At 43.8% G+C, this 21,205-nt stretch overlaps 1 protein-coding gene across 1 annotated transcript in view; it reads right to left on the reverse strand.

The window, feature by feature from the left end:
• LOC126232146 (uncharacterized) overlaps positions 1-21,205 on the reverse strand; it is a gene marked incomplete at both ends in the record, with an annotated part of 78,769 nt that overhangs the window by 33,453 nt on the left and 24,111 nt on the right. Inside the window, 2 exons of the mRNA XM_049942451.1 lie at positions 9,475-9,730; positions 18,352-18,678. Coding sequence (XP_049798408.1) covers positions 9,475-9,730; positions 18,352-18,678 — 583 coding nt within the window. The remainder of the gene's footprint in view (positions 1-9,474; positions 9,731-18,351; positions 18,679-21,205) is intronic.

Raw genomic sequence — 21,205 nt, forward strand, 5'->3', positions numbered from 1 at the left:
AGGCAGCAAAATAACCAATGACAGATGGAGCAAGGAGGACATCGAAAGCAGATTAGCACCGGCGAAAAAGGCATTCCTGACCAAGAGAAATCTATTAGTATCAAAGATAGGCCTTAATTTTAGGAAGAATTTTCTGAGAATGTACGTTTGGAGCAGAACTTTGAATGGTAGTGAAACATGGACTGTGGGAAAACCGGAAAAGGAGACAATCAAAGCATTTGAGATGATGTACTACAGACGAATGCTGAAAATTGGGTCAACTTACAAAGTAAGGAATGAGGACGTTCTGTGCAGAATGGAAGAGGAAAGGAATATGTGGAAGGGACACGATGATAGGACATCTGCTAAGACATCACGGAATGACTTCCATGGTACGAAATTGGAGAATACATCCAGCAAATAATTGAGGACGTAGGTCGCAAGTGCTGCTCTGAGGTGAACAGGTTGGCATAGGAGAGGAATTTGTAGTGGACCACATCAAACGAATGAGAAGACAGATGACTCAAAAAAAAAAAAATGGAAAGGTCTCTAACGTTTCGTCTCCAAATGCTGGAGACATCTTCAGAGGCTATAAAGGCTCAGGCAGCAGTTTGAAACTTCTATAAACTCTACAAGGTGAACTGTTTGTTCGGATCCCTGCCACAGTCGGGCTGTGATGTCATCAGACGGCTGCTTAAGAGCGCAGAGTCACGAGTGCGTGTGTTGTCGAGCTTCTGCCGGGGAACACTTGGCGCTGTTTTCTGTATTCAGCACTGAGGCCAGCAACTAGTCTAATTTCACTCATTCTTCTTTCCGTTAAAGTTGCTTTCGTGCTTTGGAATTTGAATGCCCTCTCTGTAAATTCAAGCACGTAATATTGGTTCTGTAATGCAGAGACGAATTTTTAGTTTCCCTGGTCCGAGTGGATGTTCTGCGACTGCCGATTTATTGCTATTTCGCAGATGACAACTGCTCTTCTGTTCCTTAAGCAAGAAATGAGTACTTCTGTTTGTACTACACATGTGTGCTTCACTGTGTGTGCAAGACAATTTATATATTCCTCCTGTGGCAAGTGCTGGCCGTACATTCTTTACAGTGTTCGAAACATTCACGCTCCTTCGTAATTGGTATAAACACTGCATCAATACTATGTACTCCTCGTACTCTGATCATGGGAACCATGACTGCTTTTACGAATGGGAGTAAATCTTTGTTTCTTCTTCATGAGAAGCTCCGTACCTTTATAGACTTACTGCTCTATTTATCTCTTTCTCAGATTAATAATTTATTCTGAAAGTAGTGTTTAAATGGTCGGAGCGTTCCTCCAACTACTCTGGTGACACATTATTTAAGCCAAGCCGACCTATGTTCTTATTACTGCTCTTTTCAGTTTGTGACAATGACTGGAATTTTTGTGAATGTATGCACATGTGTGAGTGAGGTTTTTGCAGACCTTCTGTGCCTAACATCTGTGGATTTTCTAAGTAGCTCTACATTTTAAAATATTTCAACTTCTTTCTCTTTCTCTATACTGGATTTTATATTATAACTAATATCATTCGGAAAGTTTAGAAATTCTGAATTCTTTTTGTCCATGAGGCTATATAACGAAGTATGAGTGTCATCAATATAACAAAACCAACGATAGGGATTTTTCTTGCTGGGCTGATGAGCTGTTCCTTCCAGTTTTACATATAGAACTCCGCTGTAACTGTGCTGAGTGTGTTCCCTGTACTGTTGTAATGAATACAGTTTCAGAAAACTGGATGATTTATTCGAGAGCCTCACAAACTGAGCGAAGTTAATAACGCTTTGGTCCGCCTCTGGTCCTTCTGCAAGCAGTTATTTGGCTTCGCATTTATTGGCAGAGCTGTTGAATGTCCTCCTGAGGGACATGGTTCGAAGTCATGTCCAGCTGGCAGGTTAAGTCATGAAAACCCCGAGATAGTTGGAGGGCCCTACCCAGTATGCCCCAAACGTTGTCAGTTGGGGAGAGGTTTGGCGCCCTTCCTAGTCAAGGTATGTTTGGCGAGCAATAGAAACTCTCGCTCTGAGTGTGGGCGGGCATTACCTTGCTGATATGTAAGGCCAGTATGGCTTGCCATGACGGGCAACAAAACTGGATGTGGAATATCATCGACGTACCGCTCTGCTGTGTGGGTGACTACTAAAGTGGTCCTGCTATGAAAGTGAACGGCACCCCAGACCATCACTCCCGGTTGTTGGGACTTATGGTGGGCGACACTCAGGTTGATACCCCCCAGTCTCCAAGGCACCTCCAGACACATCTTTGCTGGACATTGGGGCTCAATTAGAAGTGAGGCTCATCATTGTTACAGTCAATGAGATTCCTGGCCGAAGTCGCGTCTAGAGATGCCCCAGATGGTCGTGGGATACCAATCTTACTGTCGTCCGCTATATGGTCTGACCACCTGGATTGATGCTCAGGGGTGTCATTTGTTTTCACAGCAGAACCTCTTTGGTTGTCATCTGTGGCACCCTTACAGCACACCAGTTCGCCTATGGCGTTCTGCTGCCCTTCTAGGTTAGCCATCATTGGCTAACTTTTTTCCAAGATAACGCCCACTCACACATAGAGAGAGTTTCTACTATTTGTCTTTGGACTTGCCAAACCCTACCTTGGCCAATAAATTTGCCAGACCTCTTCCCAATTGAGAATAATTGGAGCAAATAGGCAGGGACCTCCAACCAGGTCGATATTCTGAGGATCTAACGCACCATATGGACAAAATATGGCATGATGTTCCTCAGGGAGACATCCAACAACTCTGTCAATCAATGCGAAGCTGAGAAATTGCTTACATCAGGATGCATTGCTTACATAAGGACGCATTATTGACTTGCTTAATCTGTGAAGCTTCTCTCTCGAATAAGTCATCCACTTGTTTCTGGACCTTTCAGATAGTTCCTTTTTTTGCCTATGAGTGTAATTTCTATATGTGACATCGTGCTCCCTCTACTATTTTTACCCTCCTCGCTGCCCTTCAATGCTAAACTGGTGATCCCTTGATGCCTCAGAATATGTCCTGCCAACCGATTCCTTCTTCTAGTAAGCAGTGATAGAATGTCTAAATAGGCTAATATGTGATGGGCTCAGCATGAAGGATTCTATTTTTTGCATAAATGAACTAAACCTTTTATATGTCTTTTTTTGCTACAGAGAACTGTAGAAGACTTGCTAAGTGCTTGGCAGCCATGCTTGTCGAACAGTCCATAGCGCTAACAACTGGTCTTAATGGAATGATGGGTGAATTTTTGGCACACCACACAATCTTGGTGGGACCAGATCTGATTTAAAAAGACATTTATTGTCTGTGGGAGAATTCGAGGAGGCTTTCACTAGCTGATGCATTTCTCAAAGTATTGCTGTTGGAGTGCTTTTGAACTCCCTGTACCTTCCTGGTTGTTATACAACGCCAGTTATACTGCAGTAGGTTCGTTATGTCATTAGCATTGTAGCATTGCCCTTATCTGCTGGAAGCTCTAGAATACATAAAAATTGAAATCTCTGACATGTTTCTTTTCACGTTTCGTTAAGGCACTGATGTCTCAGTGCTTATTGCCTCTGGTAGTGTCTCTGGTAGTGCCTCCAGATTTAGGGGACGAAGCCTTTGGCACAGAAATACGCTATGGAACGTGGCCTAGTACCCATTAATCAAAATTGACCAGTAGGTTGTATTTTAATTATTTATCAGTACGAGCACATGTGTTAGTGTTTGTAGGAATCACGAAAGAAATGAGGAGTGTAGAAAGGGGAGAAATCTTTAGAGAAGGGGTGGCCAAGACATCAGCTCATGGGCCATGCCCGGGCACAAGTGCATTTGGCTCATTATATACATCTCCCCAATTAACATTTCTTAAATTTTCTCTGAAGTGCTCAATAAACACTGGGTTGAGCAACCGTACAGTTTTATTTCATGGTTTCTGAACTGTACACCTTGCTGTGTTTTCTAATTTAATCAATTGTACATCATGGGCTGATAATCCATTTATCAATGGAAAAGCGTATGTTAGTTTTGCACCCTCTTGCTGTACAAATACATAATCTATTAGAGCGCTACTGTCTTGAGCTATATGTGTAGGGAAATTGATAGCTGATTCTATATGTAATTAATAACACTTATACTTTTCCCATCTGAACTGGTTAGAAAGTTAACATAGAAATCATCACAGATTAACAACTTCCTGTTTTTGGCTGATAGACAGCGTAAACTTTTTTATGAGTAGCTCCCAATCTCCTAATGGGGACCTGTACACTGTTGCTAGCATCAACAATACATTATCTAGCTGTAGTTTATATGCACAAACTTCAAAGTGCTGATCCATGCAGAATTTGCTTACTTCTCCAGTTTTGTATTTATATCCTTGTTTTTGTAAACGGCAACCACTCCTTTATCCATGCTATATCTGGAAGTGTAAGAGGCTAAATTATACTAATTTATACTGACACTATCCATCACCACAGTTACATAGTGTTCAGACAAAGTATATCAATCTCATTGTTATTTGTGAGGTCATCTACACATACTAACAGATCATCTACTTTATTTTTTATTCCCCTGATATTCTGATGAAGTAAGTTGATACTACCCTTAGCTCATCCCTATTTACTGTACATGGAGCATCTTTTATTTTTATTTTTTTTACTGTTGCCTGTTTGGACTTTGACCTTAACACAAAAAACCTATCTAACATGTCCCATTAACCACAGGGGCCACCTTCGTGTGACTGAGGCTAATAGAGAAGCTGACTTATCTTCCCCCTTCCTATTTAGGTGCAGGCCATGCGTAGTGTGTCCTCACCTACCAGTAATGTCAACAGGAACATCGCATATGTGTGGTTTTGGGGGTATCTGGAACATTCCGTTCCTCCACTACTTCAGATAGCAAGCCAGAGTGTTATCACGCCTTACAGCAGTGTTTATGCAGGACCGAACATGGCGCTGAAAGACCTCCACAGACACCACATTTCTGTGGCCAGTTCATGTTCCTATTTCATCCAAGTCTCTCGCAATAGTACACCTTGGATTCATACCACAGGCTGTTTCCTGCTGCTCCAACTGTAATTACCTCATCTCCCTAGCATTTGTTTTCACAAAACTTGTGAGCTGGTACGCTGCACCTAATTCCTCCTGAAGCTCCTGGCCTTGACTGTTAACTAGAAGCTATATTCTTCTTTTACTATTCTGATTTGATCCCTACATGTCTTTTTTTCTTGAAGCTAATATTCTGCTTCAAAATACATTCAACTACATCTGGATGAGGCCCTTCCTGACTAATTCAGATAGCAAGCCAAACTGATTTACTAGCTGAATTTCAAAGTTTTTTCAACAGTTTCTCTTTTTGCTCCTACCTTTCCCGTCCCTGTTTCTTCCCTTAGCCTACATAATTCCAAGTCCTCATTTTCTAATTCAGCCTTAAGGCACAAATTTTTGCCTCATCTTCAGCAACTTTTCTGTCCTTTCTACATAACACACGTTGCCATGAAGGAGCGTCTTTATCTACCCAGTTTCCTCGCCGCTACATTCGCCCCAATAAACCATAACCTACACAGTCTTCACACCCCCGCCTTAAGATTTCTACAGCAAACATCACATTTGCTAGACATGTTTTGACAGAAAAGTTTACACAAAGGAAGAGGATAACTTGGCACAAGAGCACTGATGTTACGTAACCTGTATTAATACGCAATGAAGCGCTAATGCAAGCAAACTTTTAAAAATCTCAAAAACTTTATAAAACTACCCTTGTAATTCTTTCTAGGCCACAACGTATTCTTCAAACTCCGTATTTCCTTTAACACCAGTGATCTTAGGGAACTTCACTGTCTTTGTCAGAATGTGTCCGTTCCAGAAACGCGACTTTCTTTTTAAATCCATCCACATCAAATGAGGAAAAAGTTACCTTGCAGTGCATTACTGTGGGCAGTGTGCAGTCAAGTCCAGTTAAAATGTGAAATCTGCACTAGATTGCACATGTTTTAATTTTCGTTCCTGCATTCCTTTTTTTGTCAAAAAATTAAACGGTAGCAAGTTTTAAGTCGTTCCATGTGTACATGTGTCTCTCTGAAGTCCACCGCTGGCCTGACTAGAGTGAGAAGTTTGTGGACCTTTGGGAGGCCTGTTAAGAGTGGAGCTTTAGGACTCCTTTGTATCATTCTTTTTGTCTGGTTCTGTGTGAGGATGCGTGTGATGCTTTTTATTAATGTCTCTGGGTTCCTTTGATATCTTTGTGTTGGATAATCACTTAGGTTGGTCATTTTATTCTATCCCAGAAGTTTTTCTGTTTATACCAACAACAACAGAAGAAAATTATCACATACAAAAAGCAATAGTGGAAGGGAAAAACGTAATAAACGGAGAAACAACACCTTTCAACGACACAATCTTCACTGCTCTGAGAGAACTGACGCACGACACACAACAGAAAGCACACACTTGCAAAAGAACCACTCGCCGATCAGACAGACACACATAAATGAGGAACGGAAGTCGTCAGAACTCGCGCTTAAATTTTCATAACCTTCTTGCAACGTGTGATACATTTCTCACGAGACACGCCAGCGGCAGCGGCAAGTTGGCGTAACGTTATGCATTATGAAAGAAGAGCGACGGTTATGTTTTTCTGTGTATAGAACTAGCTGCAAGCCGTTCAGCGAACATGAGTACACGAGAAACCATGTAACAACCTAGTACATACCAAAACTGTATCCACAACACTACCGTAATCCCAACTGCATAACGCTGACGTACGTAAGTTCACGTTTTCGTATTTGTTTACTAATAGTCGCTCACACAGTAGCAAATGACATGATTTATGTTGAGAAAAACGGCAACAGAAAAACACAGAAAATATGCCCCAAACACCAACAAGGATCTTAAAACCACGCTGTAATGTATGATAAATAAGCTATTATGAAAGTACCCACAGAACACAATATTTAAAAAACAAACAGTAAACATGTAATAACGTTTTACACCGTTTTATAACTGTGCTATTTTCTGCATCTTTTACATTGATGGCGATATTTGTCTCTGAAACTAACATGGGCAATGAATAAATAAATAAATGAACAACAAAAATATTTTGCATCAAGGCGGACCGACAATGCCCACATTGTTGTTCATATCTCGGTACTACAGTTGGTGTGAGAGGTGTCCGCAAAAGGAGGAGGACTGGGTTTGAGTGCCGGCCTGACACACAGTCTCCATCTGTCAGCAAGATTCAGATTTCAGATTAGTGAGAAATAACGTTATTTCTGTTATCATTACAATTGTCGTAGTTATTTGTCGCTGTCATTGTTAGTTCGAAGACCGATTTGATGCTGCCCTCCATGCTACACTATCCTGTGCGAGCCCCTCCACTACTGCAGCCTGCATTCATCTGAACCTGTTTGCTGTACTCATCACTCGGTGTCCCTCTACAAGTTTTTCTCCCCACACCACTTCTCCATTACCAAACGGACGATTCGCTGACGTCCCAGGAGGTGTTCTGTCAACTGATCCCTTCTTTCAGTCAAGTTGTGGCATATTTTTTACTGTCTCTAATTCGATTCAGTATCTTCTCATTAATTAAACCATCTAAACACCTATCCTTCAGCAGTATGTCAGCGTTATACAGTTGGGATTGCCGTAGTGTTGTGGATACAGTTTTGATGTGTACTCGGTTGTTACATAGTTTCGCGTGTACTTACGTTCGCGGCAAGGCTTTCAGCTAATTTTACACACAGAAAAACGTAAGTTTCGCACTTCATTCATAATCCAAAACATTACGCCATCTTGCCTGGCAAAGCAGTTCCATCTGAACCAGCTGATTAGCAATCGTTCGGAAGGCGGCTGCTCAGACTCGACATTTGGAGTCAGCGGCCGCCGCTCACACAGACACTCACAGCGGCGGGTCTTGAATGCGCCAAACCACACAGAGACGGACAGTGGCTGGGTGGAGGTGCGTCACACGAGTCGCGCGATTTCGCCTCTTCTGAAATTATGGAGGTGGCGATGGGACCGACGGCCTATAGAGGATGCAGTTCAAGCCACTGGTGGTTCTATGCTGTCATAGGGGTGTTTCTGTCACCGTGACTTGGATTCAGTCACTAAGGTTAATGTGAACCTGAACCAGCTCGTTTATTTCAACATTCTCGGTGACGAAGTGTTGCCCTATTCTCTGGACACTTGCGTTGTAGAAGATGACACACACAGTCGTGTTCCCAGGGCTGCGTGGATACACTCCCGGTTTCACGAACACTCAGGCGCCCTACAGCACATCGAGGCGAACACTAGACAACCCGGTCTCAGAGCCGCAGACGTTGTACGGTACTGTCTGGAACAGCAGCTGAGACGTGGGAGCCGACATCCCCACACACTGGTAGCTCTGCGGGATCTGATGCAGCAGTGGGAGGCCTCGGGCAGATGCTGCGTATCTGAAGAAACTTTCGGAACTCTCTTCCCCGCCGAGTTGAAGTCTTCGAGGCTAGAGGCGGTAATACTGTGATGCCATTTCATGATCCTTGAAGCAATAGTTGGCTTGAATGTGACTGTCTTACTATAAGTTAATGATGTATGGAAAGAATGGGAATCATGCACCAGCTAGTTGTACTTCACAAGTTTATTCGAATCCTTACCTAGGTTTAAACAGATATAAACCTTTCTTCCTTGGAAGAAGTAGTAACGTGTGTAAACTTATTGTGTGAAAAGAGAAAACAGGTCATAAAGCTCAGTCAACACTAAAATGACCCATATAAATGCTAAGGTATAGCCACATGGCTTAATGAACAGTGAAGCAAGGTAAAAGTGTGAATAAACATCTGACGTGCCACTGGTTGGCTGTTCGATTCCTATGGCTTCCATAATTTTACTGTTGCTGACTGCTGCCTTGTTAGAAATTTTAATTACGTATATACAGCAAATGTTGTAGAGTATTACTGTAATCTGGTGGTGCAGGGTGTTGGCTCTATAATTGCTTCTTTCGAAAAGTAATTAATTTAGCCACTTGCAGTGTTTATTGTTCACTTTTGAACTAATTTACAACTAACAACGATATCGAGCTACAGCTGTTGTCATCTCAAACGACGCTATACTTTTATTGATTTTTCATAATACGGTTGGGAAATAGGAATATAAATTCAATTTTAGTAAGGCAAGCAGTCTCGATGAAAAGCTTTTATTGTTAGTTACCGCTTTCAGTCTTTGACTGTCATCATCAGATTATTTACTGTCTGCTGTAGCGATATGCGGAGACAGCGAGCGGAGAGAGACGTATGCCACGAGGCACATTCCATTGACTGCTCGGTGGAAAGTGTCAACAGAAGAGGCGGCGGCAGAAGGTGTTAGCGCGCTTCCTCTTTGGGTCTCACAAATGTGCCCTTATTGACAGTTAGTATCGCAAAATAGGAAAAGTAGGTGACAGCATTGAGAATAAATTTAAGGAAAGAATTAGTTGTACAGTTAGTAGTAATGGCATCGAGTGGTCTACATACCTCGGTACACGGCGGGAGTCGATACAGTCGTCAGCGATCTGGCAGTCGAGCTTCTGGACGAGTTCCCAGGCTTCGTTATACGTGAGGCGGCGGAGCTGCGCCAGGGCGGCGGCGCACCCCCCTCCCTCCTCCGCTCCACCTGCTGGCGGCGGCGACAGTCCGGAGTCCCTGAGGCGGTCTAGCAGGCGCTGCGCAGCTGACCGCGCGAGGAGCGGCTGGTCCGAGCTGTCGCACGCTCTCATCTTCGCTGGCCAAACTGCAAAACGTTCTTCAGTCACCTCGAGGTCTGCACTCTGACTCACGAGCTTCCATGGGCTACTCATATGCACATCAGTACTAGCAGCTACTGAAAGTGAAACACTAAGAGAGCTGCAGCCAACGATAATGGACACGGCGTGAGGTGTGCTGCACACTTCTACAAACAAAAGGACAAGTCAGCTGACAGCACGGCGGCCACTGCTGCGGCTCGCCTTGACGAGGGAGCGGGAAGAGCTGCGCCGACAGTACAACACTGGACACTGTGCCGTCATTCCGTATGAGCCGAAGTTCTGACTGCAGCATCGGTGTGGACGATCCGTGCATCGAGGCCCTGAGCAGAACGGAGAATGCCACGCTACACTCTCGCCCATCTCACGGGGAGCCACTCGGTATACAATACGTAACTGGTTACACTGGTCGCAGCTGTTACATTTCTGAGTCCTTGAGACAGCTCGCTTGCGATATTTTCGACATCCTTTCAACAAAATAATTTAATGTCACATGTCAGCTATGCTGTTCTGCCCCAGCTTGACAGAGTTAGCACCGCTACCACAGGAACGTGCGATGTACCTGGCTAGGCGCAGACAGTAATATTTAAGTCGAAATCACACTTATCGTTAACTGGTTTGATTGGCGAGATTGGGAATAAGACATATGGACCCGTGGTAATAGATCTACGCAGAACGCCAGAGCAGATACAGTCTCACGTTGGTGTCAGAGCTGGCAGTGCGGGGCTGGAGAGGAGACTCCAGGCTGGCCGAGAGGCAGCTGGGCTGCAGGCGGCAGGGCGCTCCGGACTGGAGCGGCAGCCGGTGGGAGCCTTTCCTGGTGACTTCAGATCTCCAGTCCAGGCTGGGCCGTGAATCACGACCCTGGGCATTCTGTACTCTCATCTCCTGGAGCGCCGCACACTTAGCCTGTCTCATCACAGTCTACCTGCCAAGTACTGCGTCACAGTCAAATAACCGCAGCCAGAAAAGCTGGAATTCCCAGTGATGTAATCGGCATACCACTCTCCTCTCGCTTTAATCTCTGGGATCCGCCTCTGAGCTGTATTTTCCTCTTAGCTGTAGCACTGTTTACCCAGGGTATCTCGTTAGGTAAGCAGCAGAGGCGCTGCCATTCGTTGTTCTTTACACTTCCGAGGCAGTAGTTGCACTTCTGTCCCTTTGTACTTGTGTGGGAACGTTCAGCGCTTACGCAGCAGGGAGAAAACAAATGTAATAGCTAAGTACTCATCAAATGTTGAGATCATTTTAGAAATAATCGAACTGAAATTGTCGACCGATATGCAAGTGCGGTTGACATACGGTTCCTCGCCGTAAATAAAGCAGCAATGAAGGCACTGAGTGGCGGAGAGTGGCTTTGCACTAAAAAGCGCTGATCTGTTCTCACCTGCCAGAAAGTTTGCCGCATTGTCTCTGGACACACAAAAAGTATCTCTCTAGATGAAACACCTTAAAGCTTCGAAGGGAACTATGAAATTCAGAGGCCGCCGCCTCAGCTCGAGTTAAGGCAAGCGTAAACAAGTCGAGGTAAGGCATCCTCCAGGTGTGTTAATGTAAATGGACGTAAAAGCAACATTTGCATTTCCTGCTTCACTTCTAAAAATAGCCCATTTTGTTTTCCGTGTTTGCTGTTAGCTAAGGGTAAAGGCACAAGCTGTACATGCGTTGGCATGTCAGATCTAACGCCATTCGACGACCCACATTTTGCCTACCGTGCTAACACAACACTGGCTGCAGATGCCAACAGGGGGTGGGACTGAAGGTATCAAATGCTGTCGACAGCACGAGGCTACGGAGCGTAGCTGAACTGCTTAGTTGACGAGTAAGTCACGATAGTGCTACAGTGCTAATGGTGTTGATACAAAGCAGAGCAATGGCAACGATAAACAAAGTAAACATTGCGTTATATCTTCAGTAACAGTAGCCGAAGTTGAGATTCCGTCAGAAAGAATCCCAAGAAATTTCGCTGAGTGAGAAAGAAGTGGCGGATGAAGGATTTGCCTTTCTGCAAATGAGTCAGTGGAATTTGTGGTGTCGTGCGAACAATGTACAAAAGGCGTATAGTGGTGGTGACACGTGCACGGCAATAGAAAGAAAGTGTTACTGAAACAGGTGTGGTGTAGTTCATCGACGCTGTAGGACAGGCAGCCCCAGTTCCCGTTTCCAGTGAAACGTACTCAAGGACAGTCGCTGTCCTAGGAGTTGGTACCAAACGTAATTTTGTATTTGGAAAATCATCCGTGGCATAGGAAAACAACAATTACGAATATACACTACTGGCCATTAAAATTGCTACACCAAGAAGAAATGCAGATGATAAACGGGTATTCATTGGACAAATAGATTAAAATGGTTCAAATGGCTCTGAGCACTATGGGACTCAACTGCTGAGGTCATTAGTCCCCTAGAACTTAGAACTAGTTAAACCTAACTAACCTAAGGACATCACAAACATCCATGCCCGAGGCAGGATTCGAACCTGCGACCGTAGCGGACTTGCGGTTCCAGACTGCAGCGCCTTTAACCGCACGGCCACTTCGGCCGGCCAAATAGATTATACTAGAAATGACAGTGATTACATTTTCACGGAATTTCTGTGCATAGATCCTGAGAAATCAGTACCCAGAACAACCACCTCTGGCCGTAATAACGGCCTTGATACGCCTGGGCATTGAGTCAAACAGAGCGTGGATGGCGTGTACAGGTACAGCTGCCCATGCAGTTCAACACGATACCACAGTTCATCAAGAGTAGTGACTGGCGGATTGTGACGAGCCAGTTGCTCGGCTACCATTGACCAGACGTTTCGAATTGGTGAGAGATCTGGAGAATGTGCTGGCCAGTGCAGCAGTCGAACATTTTCTGTATCCAGAAAGGCCCATATGGGAGCAGCAACATACGGACGTGCATTATCCTGCTGAAATGTATGGTTTCACAGGGATCGAATGTAGAGCCACGGGTCGTAAGACACCTGAAATGTAACGTCCACTATTCGAAGTGCCTTCAATGCGAACGAGAGGTGACCGAGACCTGTAACCAATGGCACCCCATACCATCACGCCGGGTGATACGCCAGTAAGGCGATGACGAATACACGCTTCCAGTGTGCGTTCACCGCAATGTCGCCAAACACGGATGCGACAATCATGATGCTGTAACCGAACCTGGATTCATCTGAAAAAATGACGTTTTGCCATTCGTGCACGCAAGTTCGTCGTCGAGTACACCATCGCAGGCGCTCCTATCTGTGATGCAGCGTCAAGGGTAACCGCAGCCATGATCTCCTAGCTGATAGTCCATGCTGCTGCAAACGTCGTCGATCTGTTCGTCCAGATGGTTGTTGTATTGGAAACGTCCCCACCTGTTGAGTCAGGGATCGAGACGTGGCTGCACGATCCGTTACAGCCATGCCTGTCATCTCGACTGCTAGTGATACGAGGCCGTTGGGATCCAGCACGACGTTCCGTATAACCCTCCGGAACCCACCGATTCCATATTCTGCTAACAGTCATTGGACTTCTACCAACGCGAGCAGCAATGTCGCGATACGATAAACCGCAATCGCGATAGGCTACAGTCCGACCTTTATCCAAGTTGGAAGCGTTATGGTAGGCATTTCTCCTTCTTACACGAGGCATCACAACAACATTTCACCAGGCAACGCCGGTCAACTGCTGTTTGTGTATGAGAAATCGGTTGGAAACTTTCCTAATGTCAGCACGTTGTAGGTGTCGGCACCGGCGTCAACGTTGTGTGAATGCTGTGAAAAGTTAATCATTTGCATTTCACAGCATCTTCTTCCTGTCGGTTAAATTTCGCGTCTGTAGCACGCCATCTTCGCGGCGTAGCAATTTTAATGGCCAGTAGTGTATTTTGAAGAAGTTCGCAGAAATATGACCGTTAGTGCATAAGAAAAACTACGGTTATTGAACAGACAAGACGCACTTGTCACAAAAACTGATGTTTTCGCGTTTCAAGGATGCTCGATACAATTTACGGGATGTAGATGCTGGTGACCTACTACGTTATCCACATCAAACTGCGCGCGACATACATATAGTGATTTCAAGAGAAGCAGTGGATGCTTGCTTAACGTCAAACTGTGCTACAGAACTGTAGGACAATGAAATTTCAAACGAAGCTTGACGATGCACAGCATACTACGGAATCGGCCCAGAAATTTGTAGGGGCGGTATTCAAACTTATCCCATCGTTGAGTAAGGAATTTGTTTTCAACTGCAACCAATCTGCATTTGAAGAGGAAACACATATGAAAGGGACCCTGGAAATTAAAGGTATCAAGAGAATTCTATCAAGATCATGGAATATCAATTCGTATACAATTAACTGACTCTTTAACCGGATGGTAAATATGCTGGAACGCTATTCATTGCTCTGCAGGAACTAAGAGGTGCTTTGCGCCCCTTGATTCTTTCTCATGTGAGTGATTTTGGCAAGGGCAGTAGGGGACATTTACATCATAGCAAGCAAGAGTCTGAGGACGGGCGTTAGATAACTGCAACTATGGTATGAACACTGCATTTGGCTAATAGCTCGTCAAAATAAGTTGCTTTTGTTTCATTCGTAGTCTACGTATAAAAGTCATACTGCTAAAGAACAAACTATCGCTCCTGGAAAGTGTGTGACATTGCAGTTCATACCACCTGGAACCACCAGATGAATTCAACCTCCACATGTTTGTCTTTTCTGTGCGTATAAAACATATTATTGTACTATCTGCAGCAACGCCTTAAAGGACAGCCAGTTTCACGATAAGCTCCACGACAGGCTGTTTCGCATTCGTTTGCACGCCATCACTTTCCATTAGTTCTCGTCACCCTGTTACTCCAATGAGATTTCTGTATGCATTCTTCAAGAGTGGATGCCTTGCACGCTTCGTAGCTGCCAAGGAGCTCGTCTTTGATCTCGGTGGTGCGAACCTTTGTGATCATTGAGACGCGCCATTTTTATTCGGTTTTCATGGTCCAAGTTAATGGTTTGTTTCTAACATTTCTTGGATGTCGACGCTGTCCATTTTGTGAGGTGTAATACATGCATCCCATAGAAGGTTGATCTCTGCGCATCCCAGACTCTCGTTTTCTGTGGACATGGTGCGTCATCACCAGTTAATATTTTTCTGGTCATGATTTTCACTTTCGAGTAAGCCTTACTAAAGACAGTTCCTGCGACGTCGCACTTAACAGTTTCCTTGTAAGTCATCTAACAGAGAAGTTTAAGAAGCGTGGGGAATCTATTGGACATAAGAATGCTTTTTTTAGCATTATCAGTCGTTGGAAAAACACAAATGATGCAGCATCTTAGCTTTCAGGCAAAATACAGAGAGACAGAACGGCGATATAAGACAAACTCGCTATGTTCTTTCCAAGATAAAGTTCTGCAGTGGGTCTGAACTTGCGCTACGTGTACATCATGAAACAGTACAATCTAACAGTCCTAGAATACTTAGGGAACGGGTAAACCTCACTTCCGCGTCAGCTGCGGATGTGAAAGAGCACGTGAACAAGTCTGCTGTCTTTTAGATGCACCCAGTGGTATGCAGAAGAATTTATTGGACTGTACGCTACATGTGTGTCAGGACGAAGATAATGCAGAACTAGCGAAGACATTTTTGTGTCTCTGTTAGCGGATGAAACATCTGATGTAGCTTCTAAATTTCAGTTACTGGTAGTATTTCGTTTTCTGTTATCTGCTGAAGAGCCGGTTGAAAGATTTTGCATGTTTTCAAATCAATCGCTTATCAGTGCTACCTCCTTGGCTGATTCAATTAAAGATGTACTCGCCCATATTGTCCAAGAAACGAAAGAAAACGTAATATCTCAAATGTGTGATGGCGCCAGCGTCATGCGTGACCGTCATACAGAAATCCAATCAACTGTAATATAAGGGCATAATTTCGTGTATTACGTACATTGTTGTGAACACTCACTGAACTTAATTTTTGCCCAAGCGACAAGTCGAAACAAACAAATGAAACCGTTTTTCGGAACTACTGCGGAGGTAGCAATACTTTTCTGTCATTCACCCCGAAAAGTGGCTGTTACAGATGCAGTTGTGAAACAAAGAATCCCACACGGATCAGCCATTACATGGAACTTTAAATCGTGAAAAGTGCTCACAGTTAATGAGAACAGAGAGGACACTCCAGAATGTCTTAAACACATTGAAGATACCAGCAGCCAGACAACAAATGTAAATAAAACATGTCGTCTAAGGGTAAAACTCTATAACACAAAAATTTCCTTTCGGTTAGGGATATCTTATAAAAATAACTAGCTGACAAACCCAGCAATGTACAGCTATTCATTTGGCAATTTTCCATGAGAAATGAAAACAAAAATTGAACTGCGTTTTTCTGTAATATCGAAAAAAATTCATTTATATGTATTCATGAAAACACTTAAAATTACGAAACGAAATATGCATAATTTCCAGAAGTGTAAGCACAGATTATTTTCATGTCTAGACCGCGATTCTGTAAACGTCTGCATAGACTCTTCTCAGCCCTACAGGTGGCTAATGTTTTCGCCTACAGCCGTTTGCGCTTCGCAGCTGAAAGATGATGAAAGCTCTGCTAGGTATCGGGGATTTCTCTTAAGTGGACTCGACTCTGTGTGTGTCTCAGCTCTAACGAATAAGTGTATTAAAAATTCATACATGACGCGGCATTTCTTCACACAGGTCATCACTCATGACGCCACATCTCCTGGTCGTTGCGTCATGCAATGACACGACTTTTCAGGTACATTCGCTGGTGTACGACGGTACTGTGTGCACAATGTGCTGCGAACAGAGGTGGTAGGGAAGAAATAGTAAATTTAGACGTCATGCACTATGAGGCAATTTGTCGTGCATCTCACTGTTTATGAATTTATGTGTCCTGAACTATGAGAGGTGAGTAATTATTACCCCCACAGCAATTCATTGCTGGCAGTAAGGGATGTGTGTAGCAAGTTTGGTTGAAATCGGTTCACGAGGGGATGTGGAACATGTGCAAACCACACACACACACACACACACACACACACACACACACACACACAAACATACATACATTTATACATACATATATCCATTTTTATAATATGTATGTATGCCCTACGTGAACATCTAGTACAGCCAATTTCAAAAATATACCACTGGTCGCGTCTCAATAAAGCAAGCAGCAGCATCATTCCGAAACGAAATTTTTCAAATTAGAGACAATGTTAATGATATCACAGAAGAAACAGAGGTTTGAATTCTGCAGCCACTTGTTGCCCTCTAATTTACTCAAACACCGCTTCTTTCTTTGATTGAAAAATTAGTGTCCTGAAAATGTTCTATCTGCTGTTACACAGTCCTATCAATTTTTTAAGTAAAGCTGAGTTAAAAACAGAGCTACAGACCATTTATTCTCGAAATAGGTTTCAAGAAAAAAAACAGCAGGAGCCCTTATAAAGTTTGTCATTGAAAATATTCTGCAAGAACCTTTTGGCGACGTCAGGAATCTGCTGAAATCAGCGGCTGCTGTCCCATGAGAAGCTGCGAAGCAGAGACGTGTTTCCCCACGTTGTCGCGGATCAAACAGTTTCTTAGAAGTACCAGAGATGAAGATGGGCTGTCTCATCTTGCCATGCTATCTATTGCAAAGAAAACGATTCACAGGATTCCAAATTTCAACGACAGAGTCATAGATCCATCACGAAAAAGGAAAGGAGGATGGTCTTTTTCTATACGTCTACAGGCGATTCAACCCTACGAACGTTGTCAGTCTCATTGCAAGGTAATTTTAGAGCTACAAAAATATTTTCCTTAATTTAGGAAATTAAACAGTTCGGAAAGGTAAGTTGTACAGTGCAGTGAAGGAAGTGAACTCCGTCGCAGCCACTTGAGGCGTCAGCCACCGATGTCTGTGCTGTACCGCTAAGGATACGTCCTCTGCACCGCGATGACACAACGGCGAATGTTAATTTCTGAAGCGCAGAATGCAGCCCACCGTTTTCTCTTATCACTCGGAACTTTCCACTCCTCATTGTGCTTAGCAACGATCGAAATTTTGTACTTAGTTTGTATTTCATTTTCTTTCTTATCGATGTATCGCTGTACGTTAAGTAGTTAAGATCCGTTTGACATCACTATATTCATTGTGAATTGTTTTTTATTGTAATATCAATGTCCACGATTATGTAGAATACAGAACTATGGAAAATACGTAAAGGGTGCTATTATGACGAGGTACAGCAGAAATTATGCAAGAAGGTGCTTTGGTTTTAAAGAATCTACTCGTTGTATTTCGCAACATCTTACTTCTATCTATTCTCACACATATTAAAAACGTTTTGGGCTCAATTCGCAAATATAGATGCTTAATTTACCGTCTTTCCAAATCGTACTTTACGATATTTTTCACATGCAAAAGGTTATTGCAAAGTACATTGACCGAAAAGGGTGAAAATGAAGTGCAATTTGTCCCCAAGGCGGTCCTTCACTGTCAGGGAGAAAACGTATAACCTTTGATAAGAGCATATGAAAGCCAAGGCGCCTGTGCGTGAGTGAAAACTGCACTGTGCATAACGTCTTGTCAGTCTGTACTGCACGAAAAAGCACTTACCTTCACCAACACAGTAGTTCCATCGCACCAAATCTTCAACGCGCCTGAATTTATCGATTCTCCCAGACTCAGTAACGTTGTTGAGGTGCCAGCAGAGGCTATCCAGCACCGATGTCCCATTCCCTGCAAGCAGAGCTGCCAGTGTGGCAATTACGCCCGCCGGCTGCATTGTCCGCTGTCGACACTGGGGAGCAAACAGAAGCAGTGCGCGTCGCAGGGAGCGCGCGCTCAATATGACGGCGAGCGCAGCGGAAGTCTGCCGCAGGACGGCCAAACCACGGGAAGCGTGACGCCTCTCATCCGGATGTCTGCCGTGTTCCTGTTTGCCTGGTGAGAGGTCACGAAACTCATCGAGTAAAACAAAAGTGGTATCTGCCCTTCCTCATGAAAGGCGTTCTGCTGTTCCTAATCTATAAAAACGATTTAGGAGGCAATCTGAGCAGCCATTGTTTGCAGATGATGCTCTCTTTTACCATCTAGTAAAGTCATCAGAAGATTAAAGCAATAGCAAAATGATTTAGAGAATTTATCGGTGAGGTACGCAAAGAGGCCGTTGAACATTAATTTTTTTAAATTAAATTTGTGGTAAGAACTTGTGCGATCAAACTGCTGACGTCATCGGTCCCTAAGTTTACAAACTACTTAACCCAACTTAAACCAACTTATGATAAGGACAACACACACACCAATGCCCGAGGGAGGACTCGAACCTCCGACAGGGGGAGCCGCGCGAACCGTGACAAGATGCCACAGACCGTGCAGCAACCCCGCGCGGCAGTGGCAGCTGATTCTAAACAATGAAAAGTCTTGTGTCACCCACATACGAACTAGAAGGACTCCGTTATATTTCTTTTGCTCGATGAGTCACACAAATTCAAAGGGAGCCATTTCAGATAATGCCAAGGGATTAGAATTAGGGCCAACTTAAATAGGAACGATCAAGCAGAAAATCTTGAGTGGAAGACGAGCCTCTGTGTTTTGTTTGCAGGACACCTAGAATATGCAACAAGTCCACTAAAGAGACTGTCAGCTAGGGGTGCTAGAAGCACGCTCCGTCACACACCGCTTTTTGGCATGCTGAGCATTGTTGTAGATATACATGAACATCTCCCTATACTCGCAATAAGTCACAATATGGTGCATGGCGGAAGCTGCCTTCCACCACTACTAGCCATTTCCTCTCCTGTTACGCTCTTAAATACGGCAAGGGAAAAACGACTGTATATTTGCCACACGGACACCCTAATTTCTCTGTTTTAGTGCTTCTTGCGCCAAATGGACGTTGATGCCCGTGAAATCATTCTGCAGTCAGCTACGAATATCGGTTCTCTAAATTTTTTCTGCAGTGTTCCTCGAAAATAACATTGTCTTCCTTACAGGGGTCCCTATTTGGGTTCACAAACCATCTCTACAACATGTTCGAATCTACAGGTAACAAATATAGCTGCACACCTCTCAATTACTTCGATGTCTTTCTTTAATAGGACCTGGTGCGGATCCAAAACACTCAAACAGCACTCAAGAATGGGTTGTACTATATTCTGTCTTCTACAGATTAACCCTACGTTCCTAAAATTCTCCCACTCGAAGTCGTGCATTCACCTTCTCTGCTCCATTCTTAAATGCTCATTCCATTTCATATCGCTTTGCAACCTTACACAGAGATATTTCATCGATGTGACTGCTAATGCTGTATTCCAGTATTTCTACGTTTAGATCCAACTACCATTCATCTCACCATCTAGAAATTTTGTGTAAGTCAACTTGTACCGTCCCACAGTCACTCAAGAATTACATCTCCCCGTACACCACAGCACCATCACTTCATCCTGTCTGTCAGATTATGTTCTGCAGCACGCCAAGCTGTCTCGAGTGCAATGTATAAGGTTCTCTTATTAAGAAATTTTTCTACCACTCACATATCTAGAAACCTATTGTATACGCTCGTCCATTCGTTAACAGACTGTACTGAGCCACCATAGCACTTAATCACTGTGGACTGCGAGCCAAATCGCTGCCTCAGGATCTGTCAGTAGTTTTCTTCCGGTGTCGTATTACAGCAGACGTGCGCTCACCCTTCCCTCCCCTCCCAATCCCCCTCCATTCCCCAACGCCACACTGCTCTCGCCCCATTAAGGATCGTTTCAGGTCTGTATACAGTAGTGAAAAGCTATCATCAGGGATGGGCCAAAAACCAAATATATTCGATTATACCTATGTCTTTCTTCAGCAGGGTAAGAAACTCCAGCTGAAATGTATCAGCAGGCCACAGACTACCTTCCAGATTTATGAGACCTGCAGTCTTTCTATTCAAAATGGTTCAAATGGCTCTGGGTACTATGGGACTTAACATCTGAGTCATCAGTCCCCTAGAACTTAAGATTAGTGAAACCTAACTAACCTAAGGAGATCACAAACATCCATGCCCGAGGCAGGATTCGAACCTGCGACCGTAGCGGTTGCGCGATACCAGACTGAAGCAATTATTCAAAAACAGTCTTAATCGCATTTATTATTATTATTATTATTATTATTATATCGCCAACCGGTTTCAAGCCGACGTAGGGGTCATCCTCTGGGCGTCTACACCGTGAAATTATAGATGTCCGTCAGAAAGACTCCATTATACAACAGCTGAAATTACGTAAATTTTAAACACGTTACCCATTGGTCGACTGCTGGTGGTGTCACTCCTGTCTACATAACTGAGGAAACTATGCGAGACTAACCCTTCGTATGGGCTTAAATAGCGTGCTGAGATGACGTGAATAGATGGTAGCACCAACTGCATTTAATACAGTTTATTATATGTAAATACTAATCACCTCGGTTTAACATAAATTTAAGTGACAGT

Source organism: Schistocerca nitens, unplaced genomic scaffold (assembly GCF_023898315.1).
Source record: "Schistocerca nitens isolate TAMUIC-IGC-003100 unplaced genomic scaffold, iqSchNite1.1 HiC_scaffold_454, whole genome shotgun sequence".
Classification (NCBI taxonomy): Eukaryota; Metazoa; Arthropoda; class Insecta; order Orthoptera; family Acrididae; genus Schistocerca; species Schistocerca nitens.